The sequence below is a fragment of the Felis catus genome, chromosome A2 (assembly GCF_018350175.1).
Source record: "Felis catus isolate Fca126 chromosome A2, F.catus_Fca126_mat1.0, whole genome shotgun sequence".
Lineage (NCBI taxonomy): Eukaryota > Metazoa > Chordata > Mammalia > Carnivora > Felidae > Felis > Felis catus.
Window position 1 is genome coordinate 4,678,984 of NC_058369.1, and position 24,103 is coordinate 4,703,086.

Here is a 24,103-nt window from a genome sequence, read left to right on the forward strand (position 1 = left end):
AGCATGCGCTCTGGGCGCAAAGCACGCCGGGAGTTGTAGTTCCGCCATCGGACGGAAGCCGAGAGGGACTGCAGCGGGATGTGGCCGGGAATATTGGTTGGGGGGGCCCGGGTGGCGGCAGGTGGTTGCCCCGCGCTGGGGCCTCGCCTCGCCGCCCGCTTCCCCCCGCATCGGACGCCCAAGACCGGCCTGGCCCTGCAGCGGAGCCTGCACGCGACGGCGGCCCGGGCTCTCCCGCTCATTCCCATCGTGGTGGAGCAGACGGTACAGCAGCCGCGGGAACTTGGCCTGGGGAGGGCGTCGGGGGTCACGGGGCTGGAGGTTCTTTCTGTCTCTCTCCCCCAGGGTCGCGGCGAGCGCGCCTATGACATCTACTCGCGGCTGCTGCGGGAGCGCATCGTGTGTGTCATGGGTCCGGTGAGTTCCCCGCCGGGACCCTCCTCTGCGCTTGCCCAGACCCCACGCCCCCCTCCTCTTCGAACCCCCTTGACCTCCTGACCCCTCCTTTTACTTTCCTACCTGGGTTCTGCACTGGTACCAGTCTGACGCCCCACTTCCTGGGCCCATGGGCCTCCAGCCGCTTGTTCTGGCCCCTAATCCCCCATCTCACCCCTTCCTCAAACCCTCTGCTTTGCCCTTCTTGAACTCTGACTCCCTCCCTCACTAGTGATCCTCCTCCCTCATTCCTGGCTCTAATCCTTCTCCCCAACCCATGTGACCCCTTCCCTTCCTTGCCCTAAGCCCATGACTCCCAGCTTCCTGGGCCCCAACCCCCGTGGGTCCCTACCACCCTTCACCACCTCCCCTCCTTGGTCCTGAATTCTCCCCCACCGTCTCTCTTGGGCTCTGACATCCATCCCGGTTCCCCTGACTCGCCTCCAGCCACCCCATAACTGCTTCCATTAGCCCTCTCCTTACCCCCGATGTGGGCCACCCCACCCTGCCTGCTTACTTGCAGATCGATGACAGCGTGGCCAGCCTGGTTATTGCGCAGCTGCTGTTCCTGCAGTCCGAGAGCAACAAGAAGCCCATCCACATGTACATCAACAGCCCTGGTGAGCAGAGCCTTCCCTGGGTGGCAGGGGCGCTTCTGGGGACACTTGAGGTGACTCAGGGGATAGAGACTCCCTGATCAGGAACGCTGTCCCTGCGGAGGAAGAAAGGGTGGCCCTGCAGCCCTGAGCCTCCTTCAGAATCCCAACACTGTCTCCAAACCTCCAAAAGTTGCCTGTTCCTTGCTTTTATGTCTGGGTTCACAAGCCGGCAGCTGAACCTGCCTCTTTGGTCCCACACCTAACACTTTACTAACCTGACCCGATGGTCAGCGTTTTCAAATCGGTAGCTGCCGCCACCAGCACCACTCCCTCCCCAAAGACAATAGCGCATCTTGATTGGACGCGTACTGGGCCCCACACCCAAGTACTTTGTAGGCATTTAGTTCATCTTGTCCTCGTGGCGGCCTCACGAGGTAGGGACTGTTTAGTTATCCCCAATCTGCCGGGAGACCCTGTGGCTCTGAGAGGCTGGGTAACTCGCCAAGGTCACACAGATGAAACTGCCAGGGCAGGCCGGCCCCAGAGCTTCCCTCTCGGCCACGGCACGCTCCCCGATTTCCAGCTTCTCGTGAAAGCGTGACAGGTCTGGTCCCCCTGGGCCCATGTGCACAGGTGGTAACTGGACCAGTCGCTTAATTCGCGTCACCTGTTTCCTCACCTCTCTACCCTTGGAAGTATTTGCGTTTGCCACACCTGCTTTAAAGGGCTGCCTCTGCACAAGTTCTCCCCAAGACCAGGGGCGCAGCCGAGAAAGCACGCAGGCCAGGCGCCGGCACAGCCCCTCATGACCACACCTCCCCCCCACCCCCACCAGGTGGCATGGTGACCTCGGGCCTGGCCATCTACGACACGATGCAGTACATCCTGAACCCCATCTGCACATGGTGCGTGGGCCAGGCCGCCAGCATGGGCTCCCTGCTTCTGGCCGCTGGCACCCCGGGCATGCGCCACTCGCTTCCCAACTCCCGCATCATGATCCACCAGCCGTCTGGGGGCGCCCGGGTGAGTGCCAGGCCCTGCAGGCTGCTGCGGGATGGGGGGTGGTGTCTGAACAGAAGGAGCTACTGGGTGGACGCCGTGTGGGAGTGTCAGTGTTTTGAACCGTAGGTTTTATTTTGATTCACGTTTGGCGAGGCCAGCAGATCAGGAGAGGACCACCATTGGAAAGACAGTTTTTAATGACCAGTTCCCAGGGGGCAGGAGGGGGTGGGGGCATGCCAGGCCATGCAGGGCCACACGGGAACCACCTGGGTCTGTCAGGAGGCCGGGCAGGAGTGGGGAGGGGCAGCGGACAAGGACTTTACTGTGGTTTCTGCAGGAAGGAACTGTGAGGCAGGGCAAGCAGGCTCAGGACTGGCTAGTTTGAATAATGTCAGGGGACTCTGGGGTGTGGGGGCTGGCCTAGTTCTCTGGCACTGGGCCCCGGGGTGATGGGGCACGGGATAGTGGCCCCGAACGTGAGAGCCCCACGGAGGAGGTGGTGAGGGTGTGCCCTCTGGATCAGCCGGTTTGCACGTGAAACTCATGGGCCAGCTGGCCGCTGTCTCCAGGAATCCCCTTGCCCTGGGAAGGGCGAGGCTCCACGCGCAGAACGGAAGACAGTGTAATTCACACCGGAAGCCTTCCCGATGGCGGTTGAAGACGCAGCAGGATGTGGAAGGACTCGAGAAGCCCTGTCCCACCTGTCTGAACACCCTCTCCAGCCTCCCTGTGCGCGGCTGACGCTCATTCTAACCTTCTCCCTCTTAACCCCCTTGGGACGCCCCCCAGGGCCAAGCCACAGACATCGCCATCCAGGCGGAGGAGATCATGAAACTCAAGAAGCAGCTCTACAGTATCTATGCCAAGCACACCAAACAGAGCCTGCAGGTGATTGGTGAGTGTCCCCGCCCCAGGCAGACTGCCAGCGGCTCCTTATTTTAGCCAACACGAACATGTGCGGCAGGCCTTGTGCTAGGCCAGGGCCTCTCGACCCTGGCCCTGCTGACACTCAGGGCTGGGTCATCTTCTGTTGTGGGGGCCGTCCTGGCCATTGAGGACATAGAGCAGCGTCCCTGGCCACTGCCCACTGGATGCCAGTAGCACCTTCCGTGGGTGACAACCAAAACTGCCTCCACACATCACCCGGTGTCCGCCAGGGGTCAAAATCACCGTCACCGGAGAACCCCTGTTCGAAGCACTTTAAAAAGACCTCCTTGCAGAACCCTGGCAAAAACTTCACTGAAGTGGGTCAAAGGTTTGAACGGGGTCCTCAGTAAAGAATATTCCAAATGGCCAAGAAATACAAGAAAAGATGCCCATCATCTTTAGTGATGATATTTAAAAAGAACATCATTAGGGGTGCCTGCGTGGCCCAGTCGGTAGAGCATGCCACTCTTGATCTCAGGGTTGGGAGTTCAAGCCCCACGTTGGGCATGGAGCCTCCTTCAGAAATAAATAAATAAGATAAATAAATTAGCCAGTGTGTGTATGTGTATATATATACGTATATATTTTTACACATTATATATATATATGTTATCTTACGTGTGTATATATATATTTTTTTAATGTTTATTTATTTTTGAGAGAGAGAGCAACCATAAGCAAGGGAGAGGCAGAGAGAGAGGGGGACAGGGAATCCAAAGCAGGCTCCGACACAAAGCCCAATGCAGGGCTCGAACTCACGAACTGTGAGATCACGACCTGAGCTGAAGTCGGACGCTCAACCGACTGAGCCACCCAGGCGCCCCAGCCCATATATATATATATATATTTTTTTTTTAATTTTTTTTTTCAACGTTTATTTATTTTGGGGACAGAGAGAGACAGAGCATGAACGGGGGAGGGGCAGAGAGAGAGGGAGACACAGAATCGGAAACAGGCTCCAGGCTCTGAGCCATCAGCCCAGAGCCCGACGCGGGGCTCGAACTCACGGACCGCGAGATCGTGACCTGGCTGAAGTCGGACGCTTAACCGACTGCGCCACCCAGGCGCCCAAGCCCATATATATTTTTTTTTTAATTTTTTTTTTAATGTTTATTTATTTTTGAGAGAGACAGAGACAGAATGCGAGTGGGTTGGGGCAGAGAGAGAGGGAGACACAGAACCCGAAGCAGGCTCCAGGCTCTGAGCTGTCAGCACAGAGCCCGACGCGGGGCTCGAACTCACAGACTCTGAGCCGAAGTCGGACGCTCAACCGACTGAGCCACCCAGGCGCCCCAATATATTTTTTTAAAAAAACTGACATGACCAGCTTTTAGGGAAAGGCAAATTAAGGCCACAGCGAGACAGCATTTCAATCCACTAGAACCGGTAAAATACAAAACACAGCACCAGATGCCCGTGGAGCAACCAGAACGCTTACCCGCTGCGGGTGGCAGTGAAAACGACACAGATGCGGTAGAAAGCCATCTGGCACTACCAGCTCGGGCTAAAAATGCCCAAAATGCCATGGTTCCCCCCCTGCTCAGCATGTAACCAAGAGAAGGGAGTGCTCCGGCGGTCCTGTGTATGCGAGCCCGCCCTGGAAAACACCCACGTGGCCAGCGGGACGAGGGCGTCAGGGCTTTGTTTACACTGTGGAATCGCCATATGGCAACGAGAGAGACCCGTCCACGGCGACACACGGCAGCCTGGCTGAACCTCGAAATCCTGTTGCTGAGTGGCGAAAGGGAGTAGATACTCTCTGATTCCACGCATTTACCAACAAAAAAGAAGCAGACTTATCTATGCTGTGAGCCCAGCGTGAGGCTAGTGGTTCCTCTTGGGCCAGGAGTCAGTGGCTCCAGCAGGGCTGCGGTGGTCAGGGGGGGTCTGGTGACATCCCATTTCTCGATCTGGGTGCTGGCCTTGTGGGCAAGTCCAGGCTGAAATTCACACTGTCCGCTTACCATCTGTGCCCTCTGCTGGGTGTACATTATACATCAGTAACAAGTGAAAAAAAAAGGCAAAATGGAAACGGGTATTTTACCGGTGGGGAAACCGAGGCACCGAGAGGGGGAGGCCAAGGCCACGCGGCAAAGCAGCCGCAGGACGGGGACCCAAACCTGGCCCCAGGTGTCTGCCCTTAACCGCACACGTCCTGCTTCTTGCTTCCCCTGCAGAGTCGGCCATGGAGCGGGACCGTTACATGAGCCCCATGGAGGCCCAGGAGTTTGGAATCTTAGACAAGGTTCTGGTCCACCCTCCCCAGGACGGTGAGGATGAGCCTGAGCTGGTGCAAAAGGAGCCTGTGGCGGCCGCGGCCACAGCAGAACCTGCCCCAGCAAGCGTCTGAGACCTGGCCCTCACCCTCCAGAGGAAAGCTGGGGGGGGCGGGGGGGGGGGCCAGGCGCCGGTCAGACCCTGCAGCTGAAGCCCTGCCCACCCCTCGCTGCTGAGCTGGAAGGGCCCCAGGAGGAACTCAGATTTGGGGGTGCCACTAAGGGCAGATATCTTGAATGAGACACTGTGATTTTCAATTAAATCTTTGTAGTCTTTGATCCCCATCTGTGTCGCCTTCCCTCCCCGCTCCACCGTGTGCCCTTCACGAGGCCTCTTCTGCTTTTGCCCTGACCCTGAGACTCTGACCTTCAGTTCCCTAACTTCAGCAAACTCTACTGAGCAAATACGACATTTCAGGCACCGTTCTAGAGACCACGGTGTATTGTGAAGAAAACAACAATCCCTGTCCTCAAAGAACTTATTCTTGTGGAAGTAGACAGTTTTTTTATTTATTTTTTTTTAATTTTTTTTTCAACGTTTATTTATTTTTGGGACAGAGAGAGAGCATGAACGGGGGAGGGGCAGAGAGAGAGGGAGACACAGAATCAGAAACAGGCTCCAGGCTCTGAGCCATCAGCCCAGAGCCCGACGCGGGGCTCGAACTCCCGGACCGCGAGATCGTGACCTGGCTGAAGTCGGATGCTTAACCGACTGCGCCACCCAGGCGCCCCGACAGTTTTTTTAAAAAGCAGGGAAAGAGACATGCAGTGTGAGTGCGTGACAGTTTTAGATGGGGTGGCCAGTGAAGGCCTGGCTGAGGTGAGGCTTGAACAAAGACATCTGAGGTGAGGGAGGAACACAGCAGTCTAGGCAGCGGGCATAGCAAGTGCAAAGGCCCTGTGGCAGGACTGTGGCTACCATTGTGGGAGGGGCCAGAAGGAGGCTCAGGTGGCTGAAGTGGAGTGGCGGGGGGACAGTGGAGATTTGAGAGCAGAAAGGAAGGAGGACAGATCTTCGTGCCTGGTAGGTGTGAGCAAGGAGGGAGATGAGCCCAGGAGGGTTCTGAGAAGAACAAAAAGCAGGACTACTAGGACTCCCATGGAGTGGTGGGCAAAGTGCAGCCAGCATGGAAGCCTGGAGACCCATTAGGAGAAGTGGACTAATCAGAATAATCAGAAGGCTGGCAGCCCCAGCTAGGTGGTCAGAGAGGGTCAGATTCCAGCCAGGGCTTTGGGTTTTTTTGGGCCACTCAGGCGCCCCTAGTGTGTGTTTATTTTTGAGAGAGAGGCAGAGCGTGAACAGGGGAGGGGCGAGGGAGGGGCACAGAGACAGTGAGACACAGAATCTGAAGCAGGTTCTGGGCTCCAAGCTCCGAGCTGTCAGTGCAGAGTCGGACGCCTGGCTTGAACCCATGAACTGGTTGGGGGACCGGGAATCAGAAGTTGAGTTTGGCCGTTACTGGTGTTGATGTGCCTTAGACATCCCAGGAGATGATGAATCTGTGGTCAGAGCTGGGGATAAAAATGTAAAATGAAATAAGAACGTATCTCTATAAATAAGCAGTCAGGCTAAGAACTGGCTGCTGGATTTGGCACAGTGGAAGTCACTGTGCCTCAAGTAGGAGCATTTCCCGTGCTGTGGGGGCCAAAGCCAGACTGGAGCGCATCCAGGCAGCAGGGGCAGGAAGACAGGGGAGCTGGACAAGTTCTTCAAGGAACTTTGTTGTATAAGGAGAGCAGAGAACATGGGGCTGTCACTGGAGGGGTCAGGGAGTCAATATTTCCACAGGTATTTCTAAAAGGATAAATCTTTTAAAAGACAACCACAATGCCACTTGAAACCTAAAAAAAATAACAGTACTTACTACGGTCAAATAGTCAACCAGTGTCCAAATTTCCCCAGTTGTCTCTATTTTTATTAATTTGTTAAATCAACTTCCGAATAAGGCGCATACCTTGCAACTGGTGGAGGTATCTCAAAGTCTCTTTAACTGTGGGTTTTGCCCTTAATCTCTGTCTCAATCTCTCCCTCTTTTTCTTGTCTTCCTTTGAAATTCCCTTGTTGGAGAAACAAGGTCCTTTGTCCTGTGGACTTTTCTCTGAATTTTGATGATTGGATTAGGACGGGTTGTGACATCTGTCCTTGATATTTCCGGTGACTTGAGGTATAAAGAGACACCATCCCACCACCCTAGGATCATGACCTGAGCTGACATCGAGAGTCAGATGATCAACAAATAGGCAGACACCCAGGCGGGTGGGAGCCAGTCTGTACAGGGGTGGGAATAACCCAGTCCCGAGGGGAAAAGGGTGATGCTTGGTTTTAACCTTTGACCCCAACCTCTAAGTTGGCCCCACTCCCTGTGCCTTTGACCTCTGGCCCTGACCTCTGTGCCTTTGACCCCTTCATCTCAACCTGACTGTGCTGTCCCCTTAATCTCTAGTCCTGGCCACCTCCAAAACCTGGGCGTTGGCCTAAATCCTCCTGCAACTCCTGACCTCAAGTTCGAGGCCATAACTCGCCGCCGAGCCCCGACCCCCGGCCTCCACCGTGGACGACGCCCAATAGCGCGCGAAAGGAGGCGGGTGCTATGGGGAGCCAATAGCTTGAGACGCGAGCTGAGCAGCAACCAGTACTCTTGACGGGGCGGAGAGCAAGGCGGGACTCCGAGGAAGGCCAATCACTGAAGGGATTCGGAGAAGCCACAGCCAATGGCTCCGGAGCGGGGGCGTTGCCCTGACTCCGACAGCTTCCAAGACCCGGCTCTGGGGGCTATGGCCGCAAGTGGCCGCCTGGCGCTGGGGACCCTTCCCCGGTCCAGCTGGGTGCGGGGCTCGGGCCCAGCCGTACTAAGCCGCCTTCGGGACGCGGCCCTGGTGCGGCCCGGCTTCTTGAGCACGGCCGAGGAGGAGACACTGAGCCGCGAGCTGGAGCCCGAGCTGCGCCGCCGCCGCTACGAATACGATCACTGGGACGCGGTGAGGCCGGCGGCCCCGGGGGGCGGGCCTCGGGGCGGGGCTACGGCGGAGGCGGGGCCAGTGACGTTAGAGGTGAAGACTGGGGTGGAGCGCTGGGTCGCCGGGGGCTACGGCTGGGAACGCGGCTGGCGGCATGGGGCGGAGTTTGATGCCGAGGTGTTTTGCTGGCCGGGAAAGCACTTTGGAGATGAGGGCAGGGCCGTAACTGGAGGGCAGACTTGGAACTGTGGGGTGTTTGGGGGACAGGACCAAGGTTAGGGGCGGAAACAGGTGTGGAGCTAGATGAGGGAGGGTCACCAGTTCGGTGCGGAGACAGAGGACTGGAGTGGGATCAAGTTGCGGGCGGAGACAAAATTGAGTATTGCGGGGGGCCAGCGTTGGGGACTGGATCTGGGACTGAATTGGAGCTCAAGGGCGGATACAAAGGAGTAGGACTAGACCTAGATGGGGTAAGGGTTGGGGTTGGGGTTTGAGACCCAGGATTATGGGGTAGATAGGACCAAGGTGGTGAGTTGAAGGCGGGGTCAAGGGTCATGTTGGGAAAACCAGTCCTTTGCTCTGCACTCTGCCCCCCACCACCGTGCCTCAGTTTCCCTGTTCCCTCTGAGAGCTTCCTGGCCTGACCCAAATTCTCCGTGCAGGCCATCCACGGCTTCCGAGAGACAGAAAAGTCACGCTGGTCAGAGGCCAGCCGGGCCATCCTGCAGCGTGTGCAAGCGGCCGCCTTTAGCCCTGGCCAGACCCTGCTGTCCTCGGTGCATGTGCTGGACCTGGAACCTCGGGGCTACATCAAGCCACATGTGGACAGCATCAAGGTGGGCAGCGGCCAGAGCCTTGGAGCCCCCAGCTGGGGGTGGGCCGGCCAGGCCACAGACTGACTGGCCACCATGCCCTCTCTTCCAGTTCTGTGGAGCCACCATCGCTGGCCTATCCCTACTATCTCCCAGCGTCATGCGGCTGGTGCACACCCAGGAGCCGGGGGAGTGGCTGGAACTCTTGCTGGAGCCAGGCTCCCTCTACATCCTTAGGTACTGCTCAGCCGAGGAGCCCCCACCCCACCCGTAACTCATCAGATGCTCACCCACCTCACACGTTGCACACCTTCTCTTATTCAGCCCTCCCCGCAGACGCGATCATCTCCTCCCCCCACCCCCCTCCCGCGCGCCCCACCCACCAGGCAGCCTGCCCTGCGCAGGGGCTGCCCTCACCCCACCCAGCCCGAGCCTGTTTTCTCTTGCAGGGGCTCGGCCCGTTATGACTTCTCCCATGAGATTCTTCGGGATGAAGAGTCCTTTTTCGGGGGGCGTCGGGTTCCCCGGGGCCGACGCATCTCTGTGATCTGCCGCTCCCTCCCTGAGAGGATGGGACCAGGTGAGCCTGGGCAGCCCCCCCCAGCCTGCTGAACGCCAGGCCCTTCCCTCAGGTTCTCCCCCCCACCAGACACACACCACGTTTGTGAATAAAGTTGGAAAACGGACAGACTGGCCTTCCTTGAGCTGGCTGCTTGCAGGCGCCGAGAGGTGCAGGGGAAGCCCAGGACCCTCCCTGTCCACGCACAGGGAGCTCGGTGGCAGGGTCAGGGCACACCCTGGCTGAACACAGTCGTGCAGCAGCGGTTTCCTTTATTATGCTCCTTGCAGGCGGCCCCCAGCCCACCGCCCCTCTGATCTCATCGGCATCCAAGTCTCCGATAAATAGGTCAGCAGGGCTCCTCAAGCGGCTGCAGGGCCCCAGGCCTGGCGTCCTTAGCCGCCGCAGCTGCAGGCAGCCGCCGAGAGCTGGGGCAGCCGCTGCCAGCGGTGGCGGTCATCGAGAAAGGCCACGTCGGTGTAGCGGGTGGGCTGGCAGCAGGGCCCGCCGTGGGCTCTGCCCTGGCCCCGCAGCCGGGCCAGCGTCAGGCCGTGCTGGGTGCGGGCACCGCGGGGGCAGCTGCCTGCACAGTAGCGGAAGATGACCGTCTCCTCGGAAGCGTAGCCCAGACCCAGCTCGGCCACAGGTAGGGGCAGGCTCCACAGCTGGCACGGGCTGGCCAGGGCTCTGCGCAGGCGGGCACCTGCAGGGGACGAGGGGCAGCTGACAGTGAGCAGGGTCTGAGCAGGGAGGAGTGGGGGAGTCGTGCGGGGTCCGGGGGGTTCTTACCCAGCTGCGGCCTCAGGGTCCCTTGTGGCTCTTCCTCCACCACCGGAGCCCCCCGAGCACCAGGGCCCCTGCCGAGGCCCGGCTGCAGCGACAGGAGCAGCAGAGAGCAGAGTAGGACTCTTCCTGTGGCCATCGTGACGGGCAGATCCCGAGGGTGGGGACGCCTCGCACCCTCAATTTATTCCCCAGCCTGGGCTGGGGAAATAACCTCTTCGTTGCCGCTGCTGTAGTAGCAGGAAGACCCCGCGTCCCGTACCGGCTGCTCTTCCGCATCCTCAGGGCCAGGCAAGCCAGTCCCTTGGCCCCACACCCTGTGCTTCTAAGAGTTAAGCACTCACCCCCTCCCTGCCCCATCCAGACATTCCGCAGACCCGTTTCCGACACCCCCTCTTCCCCTGATTTACGACTGTTGTGGCAGCCAGAGCCGAGCCCAGGGCGGGCAGCCCGGTCCCCCACCCCACCTGCTTTCTGGAAAGAGTTGGGGGGGCATCGTGGGCCCGCCAGGGTGGCCCCTCCGCACTCAGGCAGGGTGCCAGGGCTCAGGGGTCCCCACGTCGGGCGCCGGGTGGGGCAGATAGGTGTGTGGGAAGAGAGGGGTCAGCAGGTGGCCAAGCCAGTGGAGAATCCATCATGGCTGCCACCTGGAGGATTAAGACATCATGCCCCTGTCTCCGGGCCTGGCTGAGCCAGCACCAAAACAGGAAAAGGGAGAGGCCTGGAGACAGCCAAGAGCTGGGACACAAGGGTCGGAAGCTCACCCTGCAGGAACTCCTGTCTCTAGAAGGCCCACCTGAGGCCCCTGGGACCTGGAACCTCAGCCCTGTCCTGGCATCAGGGCGGGAGGGGAGCTTAAGCCCGCCGGGTCTGAGAGGCACAGCAGCAGTTTCCAGTGGCTTCCATGCCTGGCCCCTGTAACATCAAGGAAATGAGACCATCCCTTACCTATGAGAGGGAGCTAATCAGTCTTTCCCACATGAGGTTCTGAGGACAGAGAGATGGCGCATTTAAGCGTGTGATCCGCCGCCTGACAGAAGCTCGCGAGAGTTTTCCAGGCAAAGAAGCCCAAATAACTTAGGGAGGTTTAAAGAGGTGCTGGATCACACACAGGTAAGACCAGGTAAAAACTCGGATAAGACCCTGCAGCCCAGACCGGCAAAACCCAGAAACTGTGGGCACACGTGGCTGCGGGGAGGGGGGGGTGGTGGCGTGCGACGCAGGGGTGCCCAGGCTGTGGGGAGGGGTGTAAGCCAGAGGCTGTTGAGCATTTGCTGCTGAAACTGCAAGTCACATCCCCGAGCCCCAGGAAGCCTGTGTCAGGCGGGCACAGACACAAACTCAGGAGTGGCCGCTGGCTCTTCGTACTAGCGAGGGCTGGACCGACCCAAACTCCCACCTGCTTTGCACTGCTTCCCTCGCTCGGCAGTGGTGGGTACTGGCTACCGCAGTGTCGTTGAGACCACCTTCGGACGAAAAGAGTCACTGCTCCAAAGTCGCCCAGAATCCGACACGGCCAGGATTTGGAGCCAGACCCTGCTGAACACCAGGCCCTGGCTCCTAACCACCAGGGCGTGTGGGCTGGCCTGGTGGGGAGAGGCCTGAGGCCGCAGTTCCGTGGCAGGTAGGGCAGGGGTAAGAGCGTGGAGGGCCATGTGTCAACGCTGCTTTCTTTCTGCCCCAAAAGGCCTGGCGGAAGGATGGGGAGGGGCGTTAAGACAGACCTGAGACATTCCTGGGAATTAGCCTGCCGTCTCCGGCATCCCTGCTCACGGAAGCCCCACATCCTGCCCCCAGCCAATCACTCGGGACGGGTTCTAGCCAGCGGCCAAATTCCATTTCTAGCGATGAAACTGGCCACGAACTCCAAAAGCCCTCCCACGGCACAACCCTAGCAATGCTGGATAAAATAAATGCGGAACTAACTCATTGGAATATAAGGGAAGCCCTGGAAACATCACTGGAAAGCTGAAAAATAGGGCCCAGGCGCCAACATGAGCAACAGAAGAGTGTGGGATTTTGTGGCCACGTTGGGACAGAGCCCGCCAGCCGAGAACCACTTCACGTGGACTCAGTCCAAGGCTCCTGGGACACCTGGTGGGGAACGGAGGCTAAAAGCACCTGTAGGGTTTGCCTGCAAAGCCAGCTGCCCAGGAGGCCCACGCAGAGCCCCTCAGCCGGCCGTGAGTCCCCACCCAAAGTTAGGAAACACAAGAGTCAGTCGTGAAGAGAAGTCAGAAGAGAACACGGGATGGCTGTCAGCTTCGGGTATCAGATCTCTGGCAGAGATAGGATGCTCACAACAAAAACGTGGAGGAAAGGATCAAAGCCACTGGGGGCAGAACACTTAAAACAGACCAGCTGATCTGAAAAGGAAGCAAAGATCGTTTGAGATTTGGAAAACTGAGTCAGGGAAGCCAAGCACTTCCTGGGTTCACGGGGGATAAACTACAGCCGAAGACAGAACCAGGCGCCGGAGCTGGAGAGACTGCCAGCCTGCGACGGCAGATGCTCAGCGAGCACAGCTGGCGGAAGGCTAAGAGGAGCAAGCTCTAAGGGGCAGGGAAAGTTCCGGAAGGAAGGGCCCGAGGGACAGAGGGAGAGACATGAGCTAAGAAAATGGCCAGCGTTGTTCTGGAATTGGCAACCTGGGGCGCCGGGATTCAGGCAGCAGGTGACAGACAACGCGAGCACCAGAGAAGTTGGGAGGCAGCCGTTTATTGGGCAGGTGGGTGGGCGCCGGCCATCACTCCTTGAGGGAGAAGTGCATCTTGTCGCTGATCATCTTGCGCTCGGGGTTGAGCCGCTTGAGGATCTGGGCGAGCACGTTCACCGTCTGCTCGCTGCTCAGCCCCGTCTTCTTGGTCTGGAACTTCTTCAGCAGGTCCTTGGTGGTCATGGGCTTCCGAGTCAGATAGCGGCGCACCGCGTCCTCTGTCACCTGCACATCGCTGAGGAGCCGAGCGGAGGGCGGGGCGGGTGGGCGTCAGTGAGAGGCCTCCCCGCGCCCCTGCCCTGCTCCCCTGCCCCACCCCCCACCACCCTCGCCAACCTACCCGCTGCTGGGGGTCGACTTCCCGGACTGGGGCTGAGGGGTCGACTTCCCGGACAGGCTCTGGGGCCCGGCGTCCAGCCGCAACCGCTTGGCCACCGGCGTCTCATTCGTTCGCTTGCCTGGGGGAGCAGGGGAGGGGTTGAGCCCCGGGCCTGGGGGGCTGGACCCCCAGGGGCCCAGGAGGAGCGGGGCTGGGACCCCGTGTCCAGGGGGCCCCGGGGTGGACAGGCCTCTGCTCCAACTCTGGCCTCTGTTCCTGAGGCAGGAGGGGAGACTGAGGGCAGAGGTCAAGAGGTCGCGGCGAGGGGTGGGGCGACGGCCCTGCTCACCCTGCTCCAGCTTGGTGGCGGCGGCCCGCAGGGTGGAAGAGGTGCTGCCGCTCTCCGCGCTGGGTGTGCCCGGCCGGCTGTTGCCCCGAGAGCTGCCTCCCGACGGCCTCCGCTCCCTCTTGGGGGGCGTCTTCTTCTTCTGCGGAAATGGGGTTGGGATGTGAGTCTGGAGACAGACGCCCGCCCACCCGCTCCTGCCCGGGCCCGGGCCTCACCGCCATGAAGAGGGCCGAGGACGCCTCGCTGTCGATGTCGCTCTCCTCTGAGCTGTCCGACTCGTCGCTGCTGTCTGCATGGGGGCCGGAGGAGTGTCAGCGCCAGGGCGCCCCGCCCCGGCTCCACCCCAGATGAGGGGCTCTGGGAGCGGGCCCCCCCGGGCAGCGGGGAGGGGACCCACCTTTCCTGCGCTTCTTCTCCTGAGGCGTGGGCGCCTTCTTCTCCTCCTCCTCCTCCTTGTCCTCCTCGGGCGGCTTCTCCTCCTCACTCTCCTCGCTGCTCTCACTCTGCTCATCTACGCCCTTGGGGCCCTCCTCCTGCTGGGTGACCTTGGGCTTGCCCTCCAGCTCATCCTGGGAGCTGCTGGAAGGCGGAGAACCAGCCGAAGACCGTGAGGGAGCGCGTGGGCCGGGCTGGCGCAGGCCTCACGCCCACCTCACACCTGCCTCCCGCCTGCCTCACCTTGAGCCGTCGGACATGTAGTCCACTTCCTGGCCCTCAAAGTCCCCGTCGTCGCTGTCTTCGAAGGCCTCGTCGTCGGACCCCTTCTTCTTCTTCTTCTTCCTGCCTCCCTTGGCCGGCGGTGCCTTCTTCTTGGCCTTGGGAGCTCTGCCACCTAGGGAAGCAGAGCGGGACTCAGGCCGGGCACTCGTCCCGTTTGGGAAACCTGAGGATGTCTGGACATCTTGGGGGCCTCACTGAGCACGGAGAGACGCCCAGGACTGGCCTCTTACACGTAAACTGACCGGTCCAAGTCTATACCCCCAACTCGCTTTCTCTGACTCACACTCAGGGCCACCATCTCCGTCCCTGCATCCCCCAGAACCGTGTATCGGACAACTAGAGCCCACCCCTGTAGCCCAAGGCCCACCAGCATCATTCAAACGGGCCCATCCAAAGCTGTTCACCCTGCCCTGCGCTGCCCATCCATGGACACCCCAATAAAGGCTGCAGCTGAGACCTTCCCGTTGCTCCTCTCTGCCTCCTACCACCTCCCGTGCTTCCCCAAGGGCCGGTGCAGCGGGCTGTGCCCTGTCCTCATTCCCAGGGGACTGTGAGTGACTCAGCTTTCCCTCAGTGTCATCAACCTTCCTGAGTCGTCACTCAGACACCTTGAGGGAGTACGACCCAGGCTGGTCCACACGGCCACCCAGGGGGGCTCCACCAGCCTCACCCTCCTCGCCGCTGGCCTCGCTGTCGTCAGACGACATCTCCAGGTCATCCTCCAGGTCGTGGATGCGCAGCTCACTGGCCTTCTTGCGGCTGCGTTTCTCCTTCTCCTCGTCTTCCTCATCCTGGTCCTGATCCTTGAGCCGCCGTTGCTGCATGATGCTGAAGTGGTTCAGGACTTTGTTTCTCCTGTGGGCAGGGGAAGGGTACAGTGGGGGCTGACAAGGGGTCTGGCTCCAAAACTGGGCCTCCTCCCTGCGTCTCCACCAGGCACTCCCCAAAGGGGAATGACAGACACGACTTTGGTGACATGAGGGGACTCACACCCATGGCATGGAACACCCTGAAGTCACATGGGAGAGCTGGCCCTGCTTTGATCCCTTGTCTGTCCCATGTCCCTCAAAGATAAGGTTTCATGTGGTGTTGGGAGAGAGCATCTCTCTCCAGCTCAGGTCCTTTCTCAGACAACAGAATCTGGACACAACATATTCATGTCCATCTGTTTTTATGGTAGTTTATGGATGCCTTTGTGTTTATGAGAAGAAATAACTTTTCATTTACTTTGATGATAAAAGTTTTAAAAAATATGACTGCATCTATGGAGAGCTTAGGATTACATCTAACAGCATAAGCAAAGTTCATCAGTGCTGTGAAAAGGAGTAAAGCTCCTGCACAAGAATGTGAGTGTAATTAACACTACTGAACAGTACATTTAAGTATGGTTAAGATGGCAAATTTTATGTTTTTTACAATTAAAAGCATTTTTAAATTTTTTTTTTTTAACGTTTATTTATTTTTGAGACAGAGAGAGAGACAGAGCATGAACAGGGGAGGGGCAGAGAGAGAGGGAGACACAGAATCTGAAACAGGCTCCAGGCTCTGAGCTGTCAGCACAGAGCCCGACGCAGGGCTTGAACTCACGGACCATGAGATCATGACCTGAGCCGAAATCGGACGCTCAACCGACCAAGCCACCCATGCGCCCCACAATTAAAAGTATTTTTAATGGAAAAGAATGATGGGGGTGCCTGGGCGGCTCAGTCGGCTAAGCGTCCAACTTTGGCTCAGGTCATGATCTCACCATTCCCGAGTTCGAGCCCTGCGTTGGGCTCTGTGCTGTCAGCACAGAACCCGCTTCAGATCCTCTGCCCCTCCCTGGTTTGTGTGCACACACACTCTCTCTCTCAAAAAAATAAACATTAAAAAATAAATAAATAAAAATTTAAAAAATTAAAAATTAAAAAAGGAACAAAGCACTGATATGTGCCACAACGTGGATGAACTTGGAGGACATTATGGCGACTGAAATAAGCCAGAGGCAAACGGACAAATACTGCATGATCCGACTCATAGGAGATCCCTAAAGGGGTCAAACTCACAGAGACAGAAAGTAGAATGGTGGGAGCCAGGGGCTGGGGGAGAGGGAGAAAGAGTTACTGTTTAATGGGGACAGAGTTTCAGTTTGGGAAGACGAGAAAGTTCTGGAGAGGGATGGCGGTGATGGTTGAACAATAATGCGAATGGGCTTACTGTCACCAAACTGGACACTTACAAACGGTTAAATGACAAACTACGTAGTGTGGATTTCACCCGTAGTTGGTCCAGCCATAGCCCTCCGGTCTGGGGGGGAAGCCAAGTGGGCCCCGGGGATCTCCCCCCGCTCTGCCAATTCCTGCTCCAGGGCTCAGCTCAGCAGCTACTACCTCCCCAGCCCTGTGTGTCCCTGATGCCTTCATGTCCGTCTCCCCCACTGAACTGGGAGCTCCCTAAGGGCTTGGTGGAGTCCGACCTGGTCACCACCGAGTACCCAGCCCCCGGCCAGGCAGAAGTTATGGTGACACACTCCATTTCCAAGTGTGTCAGCCCCTTCTGGGGAAGCTGGGGAAGCAATGCCCGCACCCTGCCTCCCTCCAGGCCCAGCTGTGGCTCACACTCACCTTTCCCACTCCTCCTCGGCCTCCTCGGCAGTGAGCGTGCGATGCCGGGCCAGCGGCGTGAAGTTATACCAGTTGTGCACAGGGAAGGCCTCAAAGGCCCCATCGGGGCACTGGGTGAAGATATAGTAGGACGTGTTCTCTGTCACGCCTCCCTTCTTGATGCCCTTGAACCTGCAGGGAGGCAACGTCACAGCCTGGCCCTCACGACCAGCCCCCTGGCCTGCCCTCTCTCCAGAACCACCTGGGTTCTCTGAGCAAACTCCAAGCCTGAGAGATCCTGGGCCGGCCCTTCAACTGTGTGAGCCTCGATTTCGGCATCTGGAAAGCCGGGCAGCACTCCCCACCTCACGGAGCGAGCTCGGGGCTCCCCTCGTGGTACGTATCACGGCCCTTTCTGGAAGGACCGCGTTAGGTGAGCTGTGAAGCAGGGGCGCCGCAGTCACACCCCTCCGGATTTGCCTCCAGGTTTCTCCTCATGCCCGAACCAGTGCCAGCCTCCTCCTGGCCTCTGCCCTCACCCTTCCCTGCCCTAAAAGTCTGGGAAGTCTTACGAGTGCCTTTCCCTGCCCACGGCCTTCGAGGCTCCCCTGGGCCCCGGCCCACCCATGCTCCAGCTGCATCCTGGCACCCACCGTCCTGCGCTGTGCACCCGCCCTCTGTCGCTGTCACACCGTGGAGATCCGCACACCATTCCCTGCTTTCGTGCACACTGTTCTTCCCGGAGCCCCCTCCATCCACCTGACCTCCCAACCCTCACGGCCCCCGGTCCCCAGGCGGCTGCTCGCTGCGTGCGGTCAGGACAGGCTCTCGGGCTTCCTGTATGTACCCTGGTCCCTAAGGGCTCCTGCACCAGCACCAGCCTGGTTCATCTTCAGAAAGAAAACCCCACGAGGGACGCGGGAGTTCAGGGAGGGACGCCCAGCCGAGTCAGGACGCGAGGGGGTCGCGGGAGGCACTCGCCGCTGCCACCACTTACTTTCTGCCCGACTTGCCGTTGACGCGAAGCAGCCAGGGCTGGTCCTCGGGCCGGAACTCCTTGAGGACGATGCCGTACTTCTTCCTCCTCGCCTCCTCGCGAAGCTTGCGGTTGAACTCGCTGCCCGCACCCGACTCGGGCATCTCCTCCTCCTGGTAAATCTTCTTGTTGCTCAGGTCTCGCTCCAGCCGGGCCTGGAGTGACGGAGCAGGCGCGAGGGCAGGCAACAAACCTTCCGTCAGGGCTGCCTGCCTTCGCTCGAGCTGTGCCCGCCGCCCCCCACCCTGCAAGAACACCCGAACGCCCTCTTCACCCCACCTCCCAGGCTGAGCTGCGGACTTGCAAAGCCAACCTCCTGCTTAGCGAAACAAAAAAGGGGTAGAATGCTGGCCTTCGGGGGTGCATCTGGGCGAAGGCATGTGGGCAACCTCGTACCAGGTCTACTTGGCAGCTTTGGAAAGTTTGAAATTCTTTCTAAATCAACATTTAAAGAACTAAATCAATAAACAAACAAACAGTGAGATCATTTTGGTGATAGGGCAAAAACAAAAAACAAGGAACTGGCCCGCTCTCTGCATTCAGGCCGTTTTCCAAATTTTGATCTTTAAAATGCACGTGCCGCTCACCCTAGAGGTCCCTCCTCCAGACAGCGGAGGTGAAATGACACGCGCAGTGCTGTTTAGCACACCAGTCTGTTGCAGCAGAAGACTAGAAGTCAACCTAACGCACATCAGCGGGGCACTGGCTTCATGCACGGGGCCTCCTCCACACAATGGAAGACAGAGCGGCCAGAAAAGAAAAAGGGGGCGACTGTAGGGAACAAGTCCCAAGGCCGCAACTGTAGGGAACAAGTCCCAAGGCACAGTGACTGAAAAAGGCAAGATGACCCACACTGCTTCCTACTGACAAGAGATTTCAGACAGCTGGGAACAAAAAGATCCTACCAGCTACCAGGAAGAAGGGGGAAAAGTCCCTGGCCCAGGGGCAGGCCACGTTTTTAGAAACAAAGTCTTACTGGCATACAGCCACGCCCACTCGATGTGTCCCTGTGCCTTTACTGCGCATGTGCGGACACGCAGCGTTGAGGAGCTGCCGCACAGACACCGGCCAACCAAGTGCACCATAATTACTGGTCCTTTAAGAAAAAGCCTACTGACCCCTGATACAAAGGACAAGAGGGAGAATGGCAGAAGCTCTCCACAGCCCACACCAGAAGCCAGAAAACACTGGAACAAAACCCTCACAACTTGAGAGAAAATGGTTACCAGGCTAGCTTATGATACCCAGTCGAGCTACCCAGCCCGAGGCTGGAATCTGGACACTCACAGGGGTGCGAGGGAATTGGTGTGCACCCCGCACCTTTTTGGGGAGCCGGCCCAGGATGTGCCTCACTACAAAAGGAAGGTAAACAGGCCTGATTCCCCGAACACGGTCACCCCAGAGGGCAGGGCCCCTGCCTGGCGTGTTCACCTTTAGCCCAGCGGAGGGTCTCCAGGGACAGTTGCTGAAAGAATGCATTTGGAGGGGGTTTCTGCCCACACGTTGCCCTGGGTGAGCAGCGGCTACCAGAGGAGGAGGACGTCCCCTGTGGTTTTAAGTGCTTAGATGGCTGTACCCGCCCCCTCCCTTGAGTGACTAGTGACAGGGGGGTATCAACCCAGCAGATTAGTTTTCTCCAGGGAATGTAATCCCCCTCGTTGGTTTTTAGGGAGTGTGCCGTTTAGGCAATGAAAATTCAAGGGGCTGCATTTCCCTGTGACTAGGTTTTTAGGGAGTGTAACCTCCGTGTGGTGAAAGCAAGGAGTGATGAGTGACGTCCCCCCATGACGATCGGGGAACAGGGTATGTGTAACCCCCAAGTTACTAGCGGCTAGGAGATCACGTGTCTCGAGAGGTGATAACTATGCAGGCTCCGCACCTCAAGGCAGTGGGTGACGAGGGGCATGGACCCTCCAAGGGGACGAGTGGCTGAGGTGCAGACTCCTCTCAGTTCTCATGGATGCCGGGACAGGGCATCTCCTACGGATGACGGATCAAGAGTCGTGGGTTCCCAAGGTATTTACCAAGTCACTCCTCTTAGCGAGGAGTATTTGGGGGCAGGGTACCCGAAGGTGGCTTATTTCTCTCTCCTGGATGGTAAATGATGAAGAATGTCTCCCCACTGAGTGATGAGGGATTTGGAAACACTGCACCCTCTCTGGATAACTTAGGCGGGGCCAGAGGTGGGGGGAACATGCTAGTCTGTATACAAACATGTGGGCAGCTGGCCGTGCTGACAGGCAGGCACCCTACAAGGGAAGAGGGCGCCTGGAGCAAGCATCCACCTGCCCAGTATCCAGAGGAGCACGTTGTTAGCACGTCTCTCTCAAATAGTCTCATTTGCTCAGCTGGGTGAAGTGAAGTTTAAAAATAGACAAAAGAGGGGCGTCTGGGTGGCTTGGTCAGTTAAGCATCCGACTTCGGCTCCGGCCGTGATCTCACAGTTCGTGGGTTCAAGCCCCGCTTTGGGCTGTCTGCTGTCAGCACAAAGCTTGCTTTGGATCCTCTGTCTCCCCTGCTCTCCGCCCCTCCCCCACTCATACTCTGTCTCTCAAAAATAAACATTAAAAAAAATGTTTTTTTAACAGCCAAAAGAGGGGCGCCTGGGTGGCTCAGTTGGTTGTGTCTGAGTCTCGATTTTGGCTCAGGTCATGATCTCGCAGTTTGTGGGATTGAGCCCCATGTCAGGCTCCACACCAGTAGCACACAGCCCACTTGGGATTCTCTCTCCTACTCCCCTGGCCCTCCCCCCCCACCCCCGCACACCCCCACCCCCGCACCCCCCCACCGACCAGCTTTTGCATGCACACATGTGCGCTGTCTCTCTCAAAATAAACTTAAAAAAAAAAAAATAGTCGAGAGTGGCACCTGGGTGGCTCAATCAGTTAAGCACCCAACTCTTGATTTCAGCTCAGGTCGTGATTTTACAGTCTGTGAGTTTGAGCCCTGCATCAGGCTGTCTGCTGTCAGCACAGAGCCCACTTCGGATCCTCTGTCTCCCTCTCTTCCTGCCCCTACTTGTGCTCTCTCCCAAAATAAATAAACATTAGGGGTGCCTGGGTGGCTTAGTCGGTTAAGCGTCCGACTTCAGCTCAGGTCATGATCTCACAGTCCGTGAGTTCGAGCCCCGCCTCGGGTTCTGTGCCGACAGCTCGGAGCCTGGAGCCTGCTTCGGGTTCTGTGCCTCCCTCCCTCTCTGCCCCTCCCCTGCTCACGCTCTGTCTCTATCTCTCAGCAATAACTAAATGTTAAAAATAATAATAATAATAAAACAAATACACATAAAAAAAGAAAAAGATTCTCTCTCCCCCTCTCCTCCGTTGGCTCTTTCTCCCTAAAACAGATTTTAGAAAAAAAAAAAAAAAAAAAAGTCCAAAGGCAGACCTGTGCTCGACAACCAGCTGAGCAGTCGGAGCTGCCCGACCGCGGGAAGGCCGGACCGTGCCGACTTCAGACTTGGGGCCAAGTCCCCTGCTGGGCGGCTCCAGTCTCTGTGGCTTTAAACGCTGCTCCAAATGCCCAGATGTGCCCTCCCGCTCTCCCAACTCACAGGTCCAACTGCTCACCTACCGTCTCCTCCGGGATGTCTAATATAAGACGTCCCAAACTGAACTCCCCAATACTCCATCCATCTGGCCCTGGCACCCCTCAACATCCAATCATTAACCGACCCTATGGGCTCCGCTCCAAACACACTAGAATCCACCCACGTCTCATAACGCTGTTTGCTCCATGCAACCATCACTCGCCTGGACCACAGCCGACGCCTCCAGCCTGCACACCCTTCATCTGCCCTTGACCCCACAGTCTGTCTCCTGACAGTGCCTGGATCACTTTATAACTCCCCTGTTTAAAAAAATTTTTAATTTTTTAAATGTTTGTTTATTTCTGAGAGAGAGAGAGAGAGAGAGAGGAGAGCGAGAGAGCGAGACAGAGCATGAGTGGGGGAGGGCAGAGAGAGAGAGAGAGGGAGACACAGAATCCAAAACAGGCTCCAGGCTCTGAGCTGTCGGCACAGAGCCCAACTTGGGGCTCAAACTTGGGAACAGCAAGATCGTGACCTGAGCTAAAGCTGGACGCTCAACCCACTGAGGCACGCAGGGCCCCCCACCCTGATTTAAAACTCTTTAATGGCTTCAATGTTTGTGTTCCACCCCAAAATGCAGATGTTGAAACCTCACCCTCAGTGGGATGGTAGGGGGAGGTGGGGCCTCGGGGAGGGGATTAGGTCACGAGGGTGGAGCCCTTGTGAGTGAGATTAGTGCCCCTACAAGAGAGGCCCAGAGAGCTCCCTCACCCTTTCCGCCATGTGAGGGCAGTGAAAAGACAGCCATCTATGAAGCAGGAGGAAGGCCCACACCGGACCGAAAATCTGCTGGCGCCTTGATCTTGGACTTCCCAGCCTTCAGAATTGTGAGAAATAAACCTGTGTCGCTTATACGCCGCCCAGGCTATGGTGTTCTGTGAAGGCAGCGCCCGTGGACAGAGGTGGCTTCCAAATACCATCTGTAGGAGGCAGCCCCCTCCCTGGCCCAGATAACTCGAGGCCAAAAATGCCCGTCAGTGGGCACAACTTGTACATGCTCTCCTTTCACAAGGCCTGGGCAGGTGCAGTTAGGCATCCAAATCTGCCTCCCAGGGATGCACCCAGCAGCTCAGCCTGGGCCTCAGCACATCATTGGATCTCCGCTCCAGGAGAGGTGAGGAAACCAAGCCTCAGTTAGTACTATCACAAAGGGGAACTGTTACAACCCAGTGCAGGATCCCCTTGTCACACTCACAATGGAGACTGACCTGATTCCAGGTAGCGAAGTTGACTTTATCCGCTGCGTTGAAGGCCATGATGTTGTATTTTTTAGTTGTGTTTCTGGAACGGGCAAGTAGGGGCAGTGCTCAGTTACTCGTTCATTTAGCAAACCCTCCCGGGCTCAGCAGTGCTGGGGACCCACCAAAGACCCCAGGGGTTCCCAGTCTGTCAGGGAACAGATCCATGCCCTCCCAACCCCGTGCGGAAAGAAAGCAGAAGGAGGCACAGAGATCTGGGGGAACCAACATGTGGGAATAATGAGGAACTCTGCCCTGGGGATGGGGGAGGGCAGGCAGGGAATGCTTCCTGGGGGAGGAAAGTCCTGGAACTGGGTTTTAGGGAACCAACAAGAACCCACCCCACAGAGTCACAAGCGGGGAAGAGGCATTCCTGCCAGAGGGAATGAATGCTAGGCCAGAAGGCTGCATCCTGCCGCCTATTGAAGCACTCCTTCATTCGTTCTGCTCCAAACACAGAGATGCCCCCAGAGAGGCCTCGGCTGAACTCCAGCCCCGTCCTCAGGTCCCCCTGCTCGTCAGAGCGAGAAGCACAGGCGGTGCCAGCCATGTCTACGAGCTCAGGGAGGTATAGAACCCCTTTCGGAGAAGTGGGAAGAGGGGTCAGGGACTTACTTGGGAACGCGAACGACATACTCGGTGACGTTCTGGCTGCCGGGGCCCTGCGGGCAGAGAAGGCGGGACGGTGAGTGCGGGGCTGCGGAGGCCCCCGCAGGGACCCCCCCCCCCCAACTCCGCCGCATACTCACGAGGGCCGCCATGGGCGACGACGTTCGGTGGTTCGGGTCCGGTCCGGTCCTGTCCGCGTCCCTCAGTCGCGGGGAAGCCGCTCTCGCGGTGCCGGGTCTCTGGCCCCGACCGAGGACCCCAAGGCCGAGGTGCCACCGATCCTGGGAGCAACTACCGGGAAGCCGTGCTCGCTCGGCCGGCTCGGCGACCACTCCGGTCACGTCTGCGCCTGCGCCTAACCTGGAAGAGAAACTCGGGGTGCGTCGCGATGGCAACCTCCTCCGCGTCACGTATTTCCCCTCGACTCTTTCTAGAGGGAGGAGCCACGACCGACCCGCAGCTGGAGGAAGCGCCGTCTACCGCCCGGACCCGCGCTCGCGGCTCTATATAGCGCTGTTAATTTAATCTGCCGGGTGGACACGCCTCCCCGTGACGACACTCTCCGCGGGGCATCCTGGGAGGGGAGGGAGGAACTGG

At 58.1% G+C, this 24,103-nt stretch overlaps 4 protein-coding genes across 8 annotated transcripts; 2 read left to right on the top strand and 2 right to left on the bottom strand.

Annotated features, from left to right (window-relative positions):
• Positions 1 to 29: 29 nt before the first annotated feature.
• On the top strand, positions 30 to 5,524 carry CLPP (caseinolytic mitochondrial matrix peptidase proteolytic subunit). The gene is made up of 6 exons (XM_003981720.6): positions 30 to 264; positions 346 to 417; positions 959 to 1,055; positions 1,870 to 2,057; positions 2,826 to 2,931; positions 5,141 to 5,524. Exons 1-6 carry the CDS (start codon positions 79 to 81, stop codon positions 5,311 to 5,313), a joined length of 822 nt encoding a protein of 273 aa, XP_003981769.3. The 5' UTR covers positions 30 to 78; the 3' UTR covers positions 5,314 to 5,524.
• Positions 5,525 to 7,968: 2,444 nt separating this feature from the next.
• ALKBH7 (alkB homolog 7) lies at positions 7,969 to 9,695 on the top strand. The gene is made up of 4 exons (XM_003981721.6): positions 7,969 to 8,218; positions 8,860 to 9,033; positions 9,122 to 9,246; positions 9,459 to 9,695. Exons 1-4 carry the CDS (start codon positions 8,015 to 8,017, stop codon positions 9,619 to 9,621), a joined length of 666 nt encoding a protein of 221 aa, XP_003981770.5. The 5' UTR covers positions 7,969 to 8,014; the 3' UTR covers positions 9,622 to 9,695.
• On the bottom strand, positions 9,517 to 10,490 carry PSPN (persephin). The gene is made up of 2 exons (XM_023240908.2): positions 10,418 to 10,490; positions 9,517 to 10,352 (listed from the first exon to the last, which is right to left on the bottom strand). The coding sequence occupies exons 1-2, from the start codon at positions 10,488 to 10,490 to the stop codon at positions 9,964 to 9,966; spliced, it is 462 nt and encodes a 153-aa protein (XP_023096676.2). The 3' UTR covers positions 9,517 to 9,963.
• A 2,563-nt stretch (positions 10,491 to 13,053) lies between these two features.
• Positions 13,054 to 24,101, bottom strand: GTF2F1 (general transcription factor IIF subunit 1). 5 transcript variants are annotated; one of them, XM_019816291.3, is made up of 13 exons: positions 23,961 to 24,101; positions 23,647 to 23,866; positions 23,513 to 23,559; positions 22,868 to 22,940; positions 18,035 to 18,228; positions 17,059 to 17,229; positions 15,126 to 15,310; positions 14,414 to 14,567; positions 14,133 to 14,314; positions 13,951 to 14,024; positions 13,736 to 13,874; positions 13,408 to 13,525; positions 13,054 to 13,302 (listed from the first exon to the last, which is right to left on the bottom strand). In XM_019816291.3, the coding sequence occupies exons 2-13, from the start codon at positions 23,656 to 23,658 to the stop codon at positions 13,098 to 13,100; spliced, it is 1,554 nt and encodes a 517-aa protein (XP_019671850.2). In that variant the 5' UTR covers positions 23,659 to 23,866; positions 23,961 to 24,101; the 3' UTR covers positions 13,054 to 13,097. The 5 variants fall into 5 exon arrangements, with proteins under 5 accessions (XP_019671850.2, XP_019671859.2, XP_044900556.1 ...); XM_019816300.3 differs by having other exon boundaries at positions 14,133 to 14,311; positions 23,647 to 23,971; XM_045044621.1 differs by having other exon boundaries at positions 23,647 to 23,968.
• Positions 24,102 to 24,103: the final 2 nt, after the last annotated feature.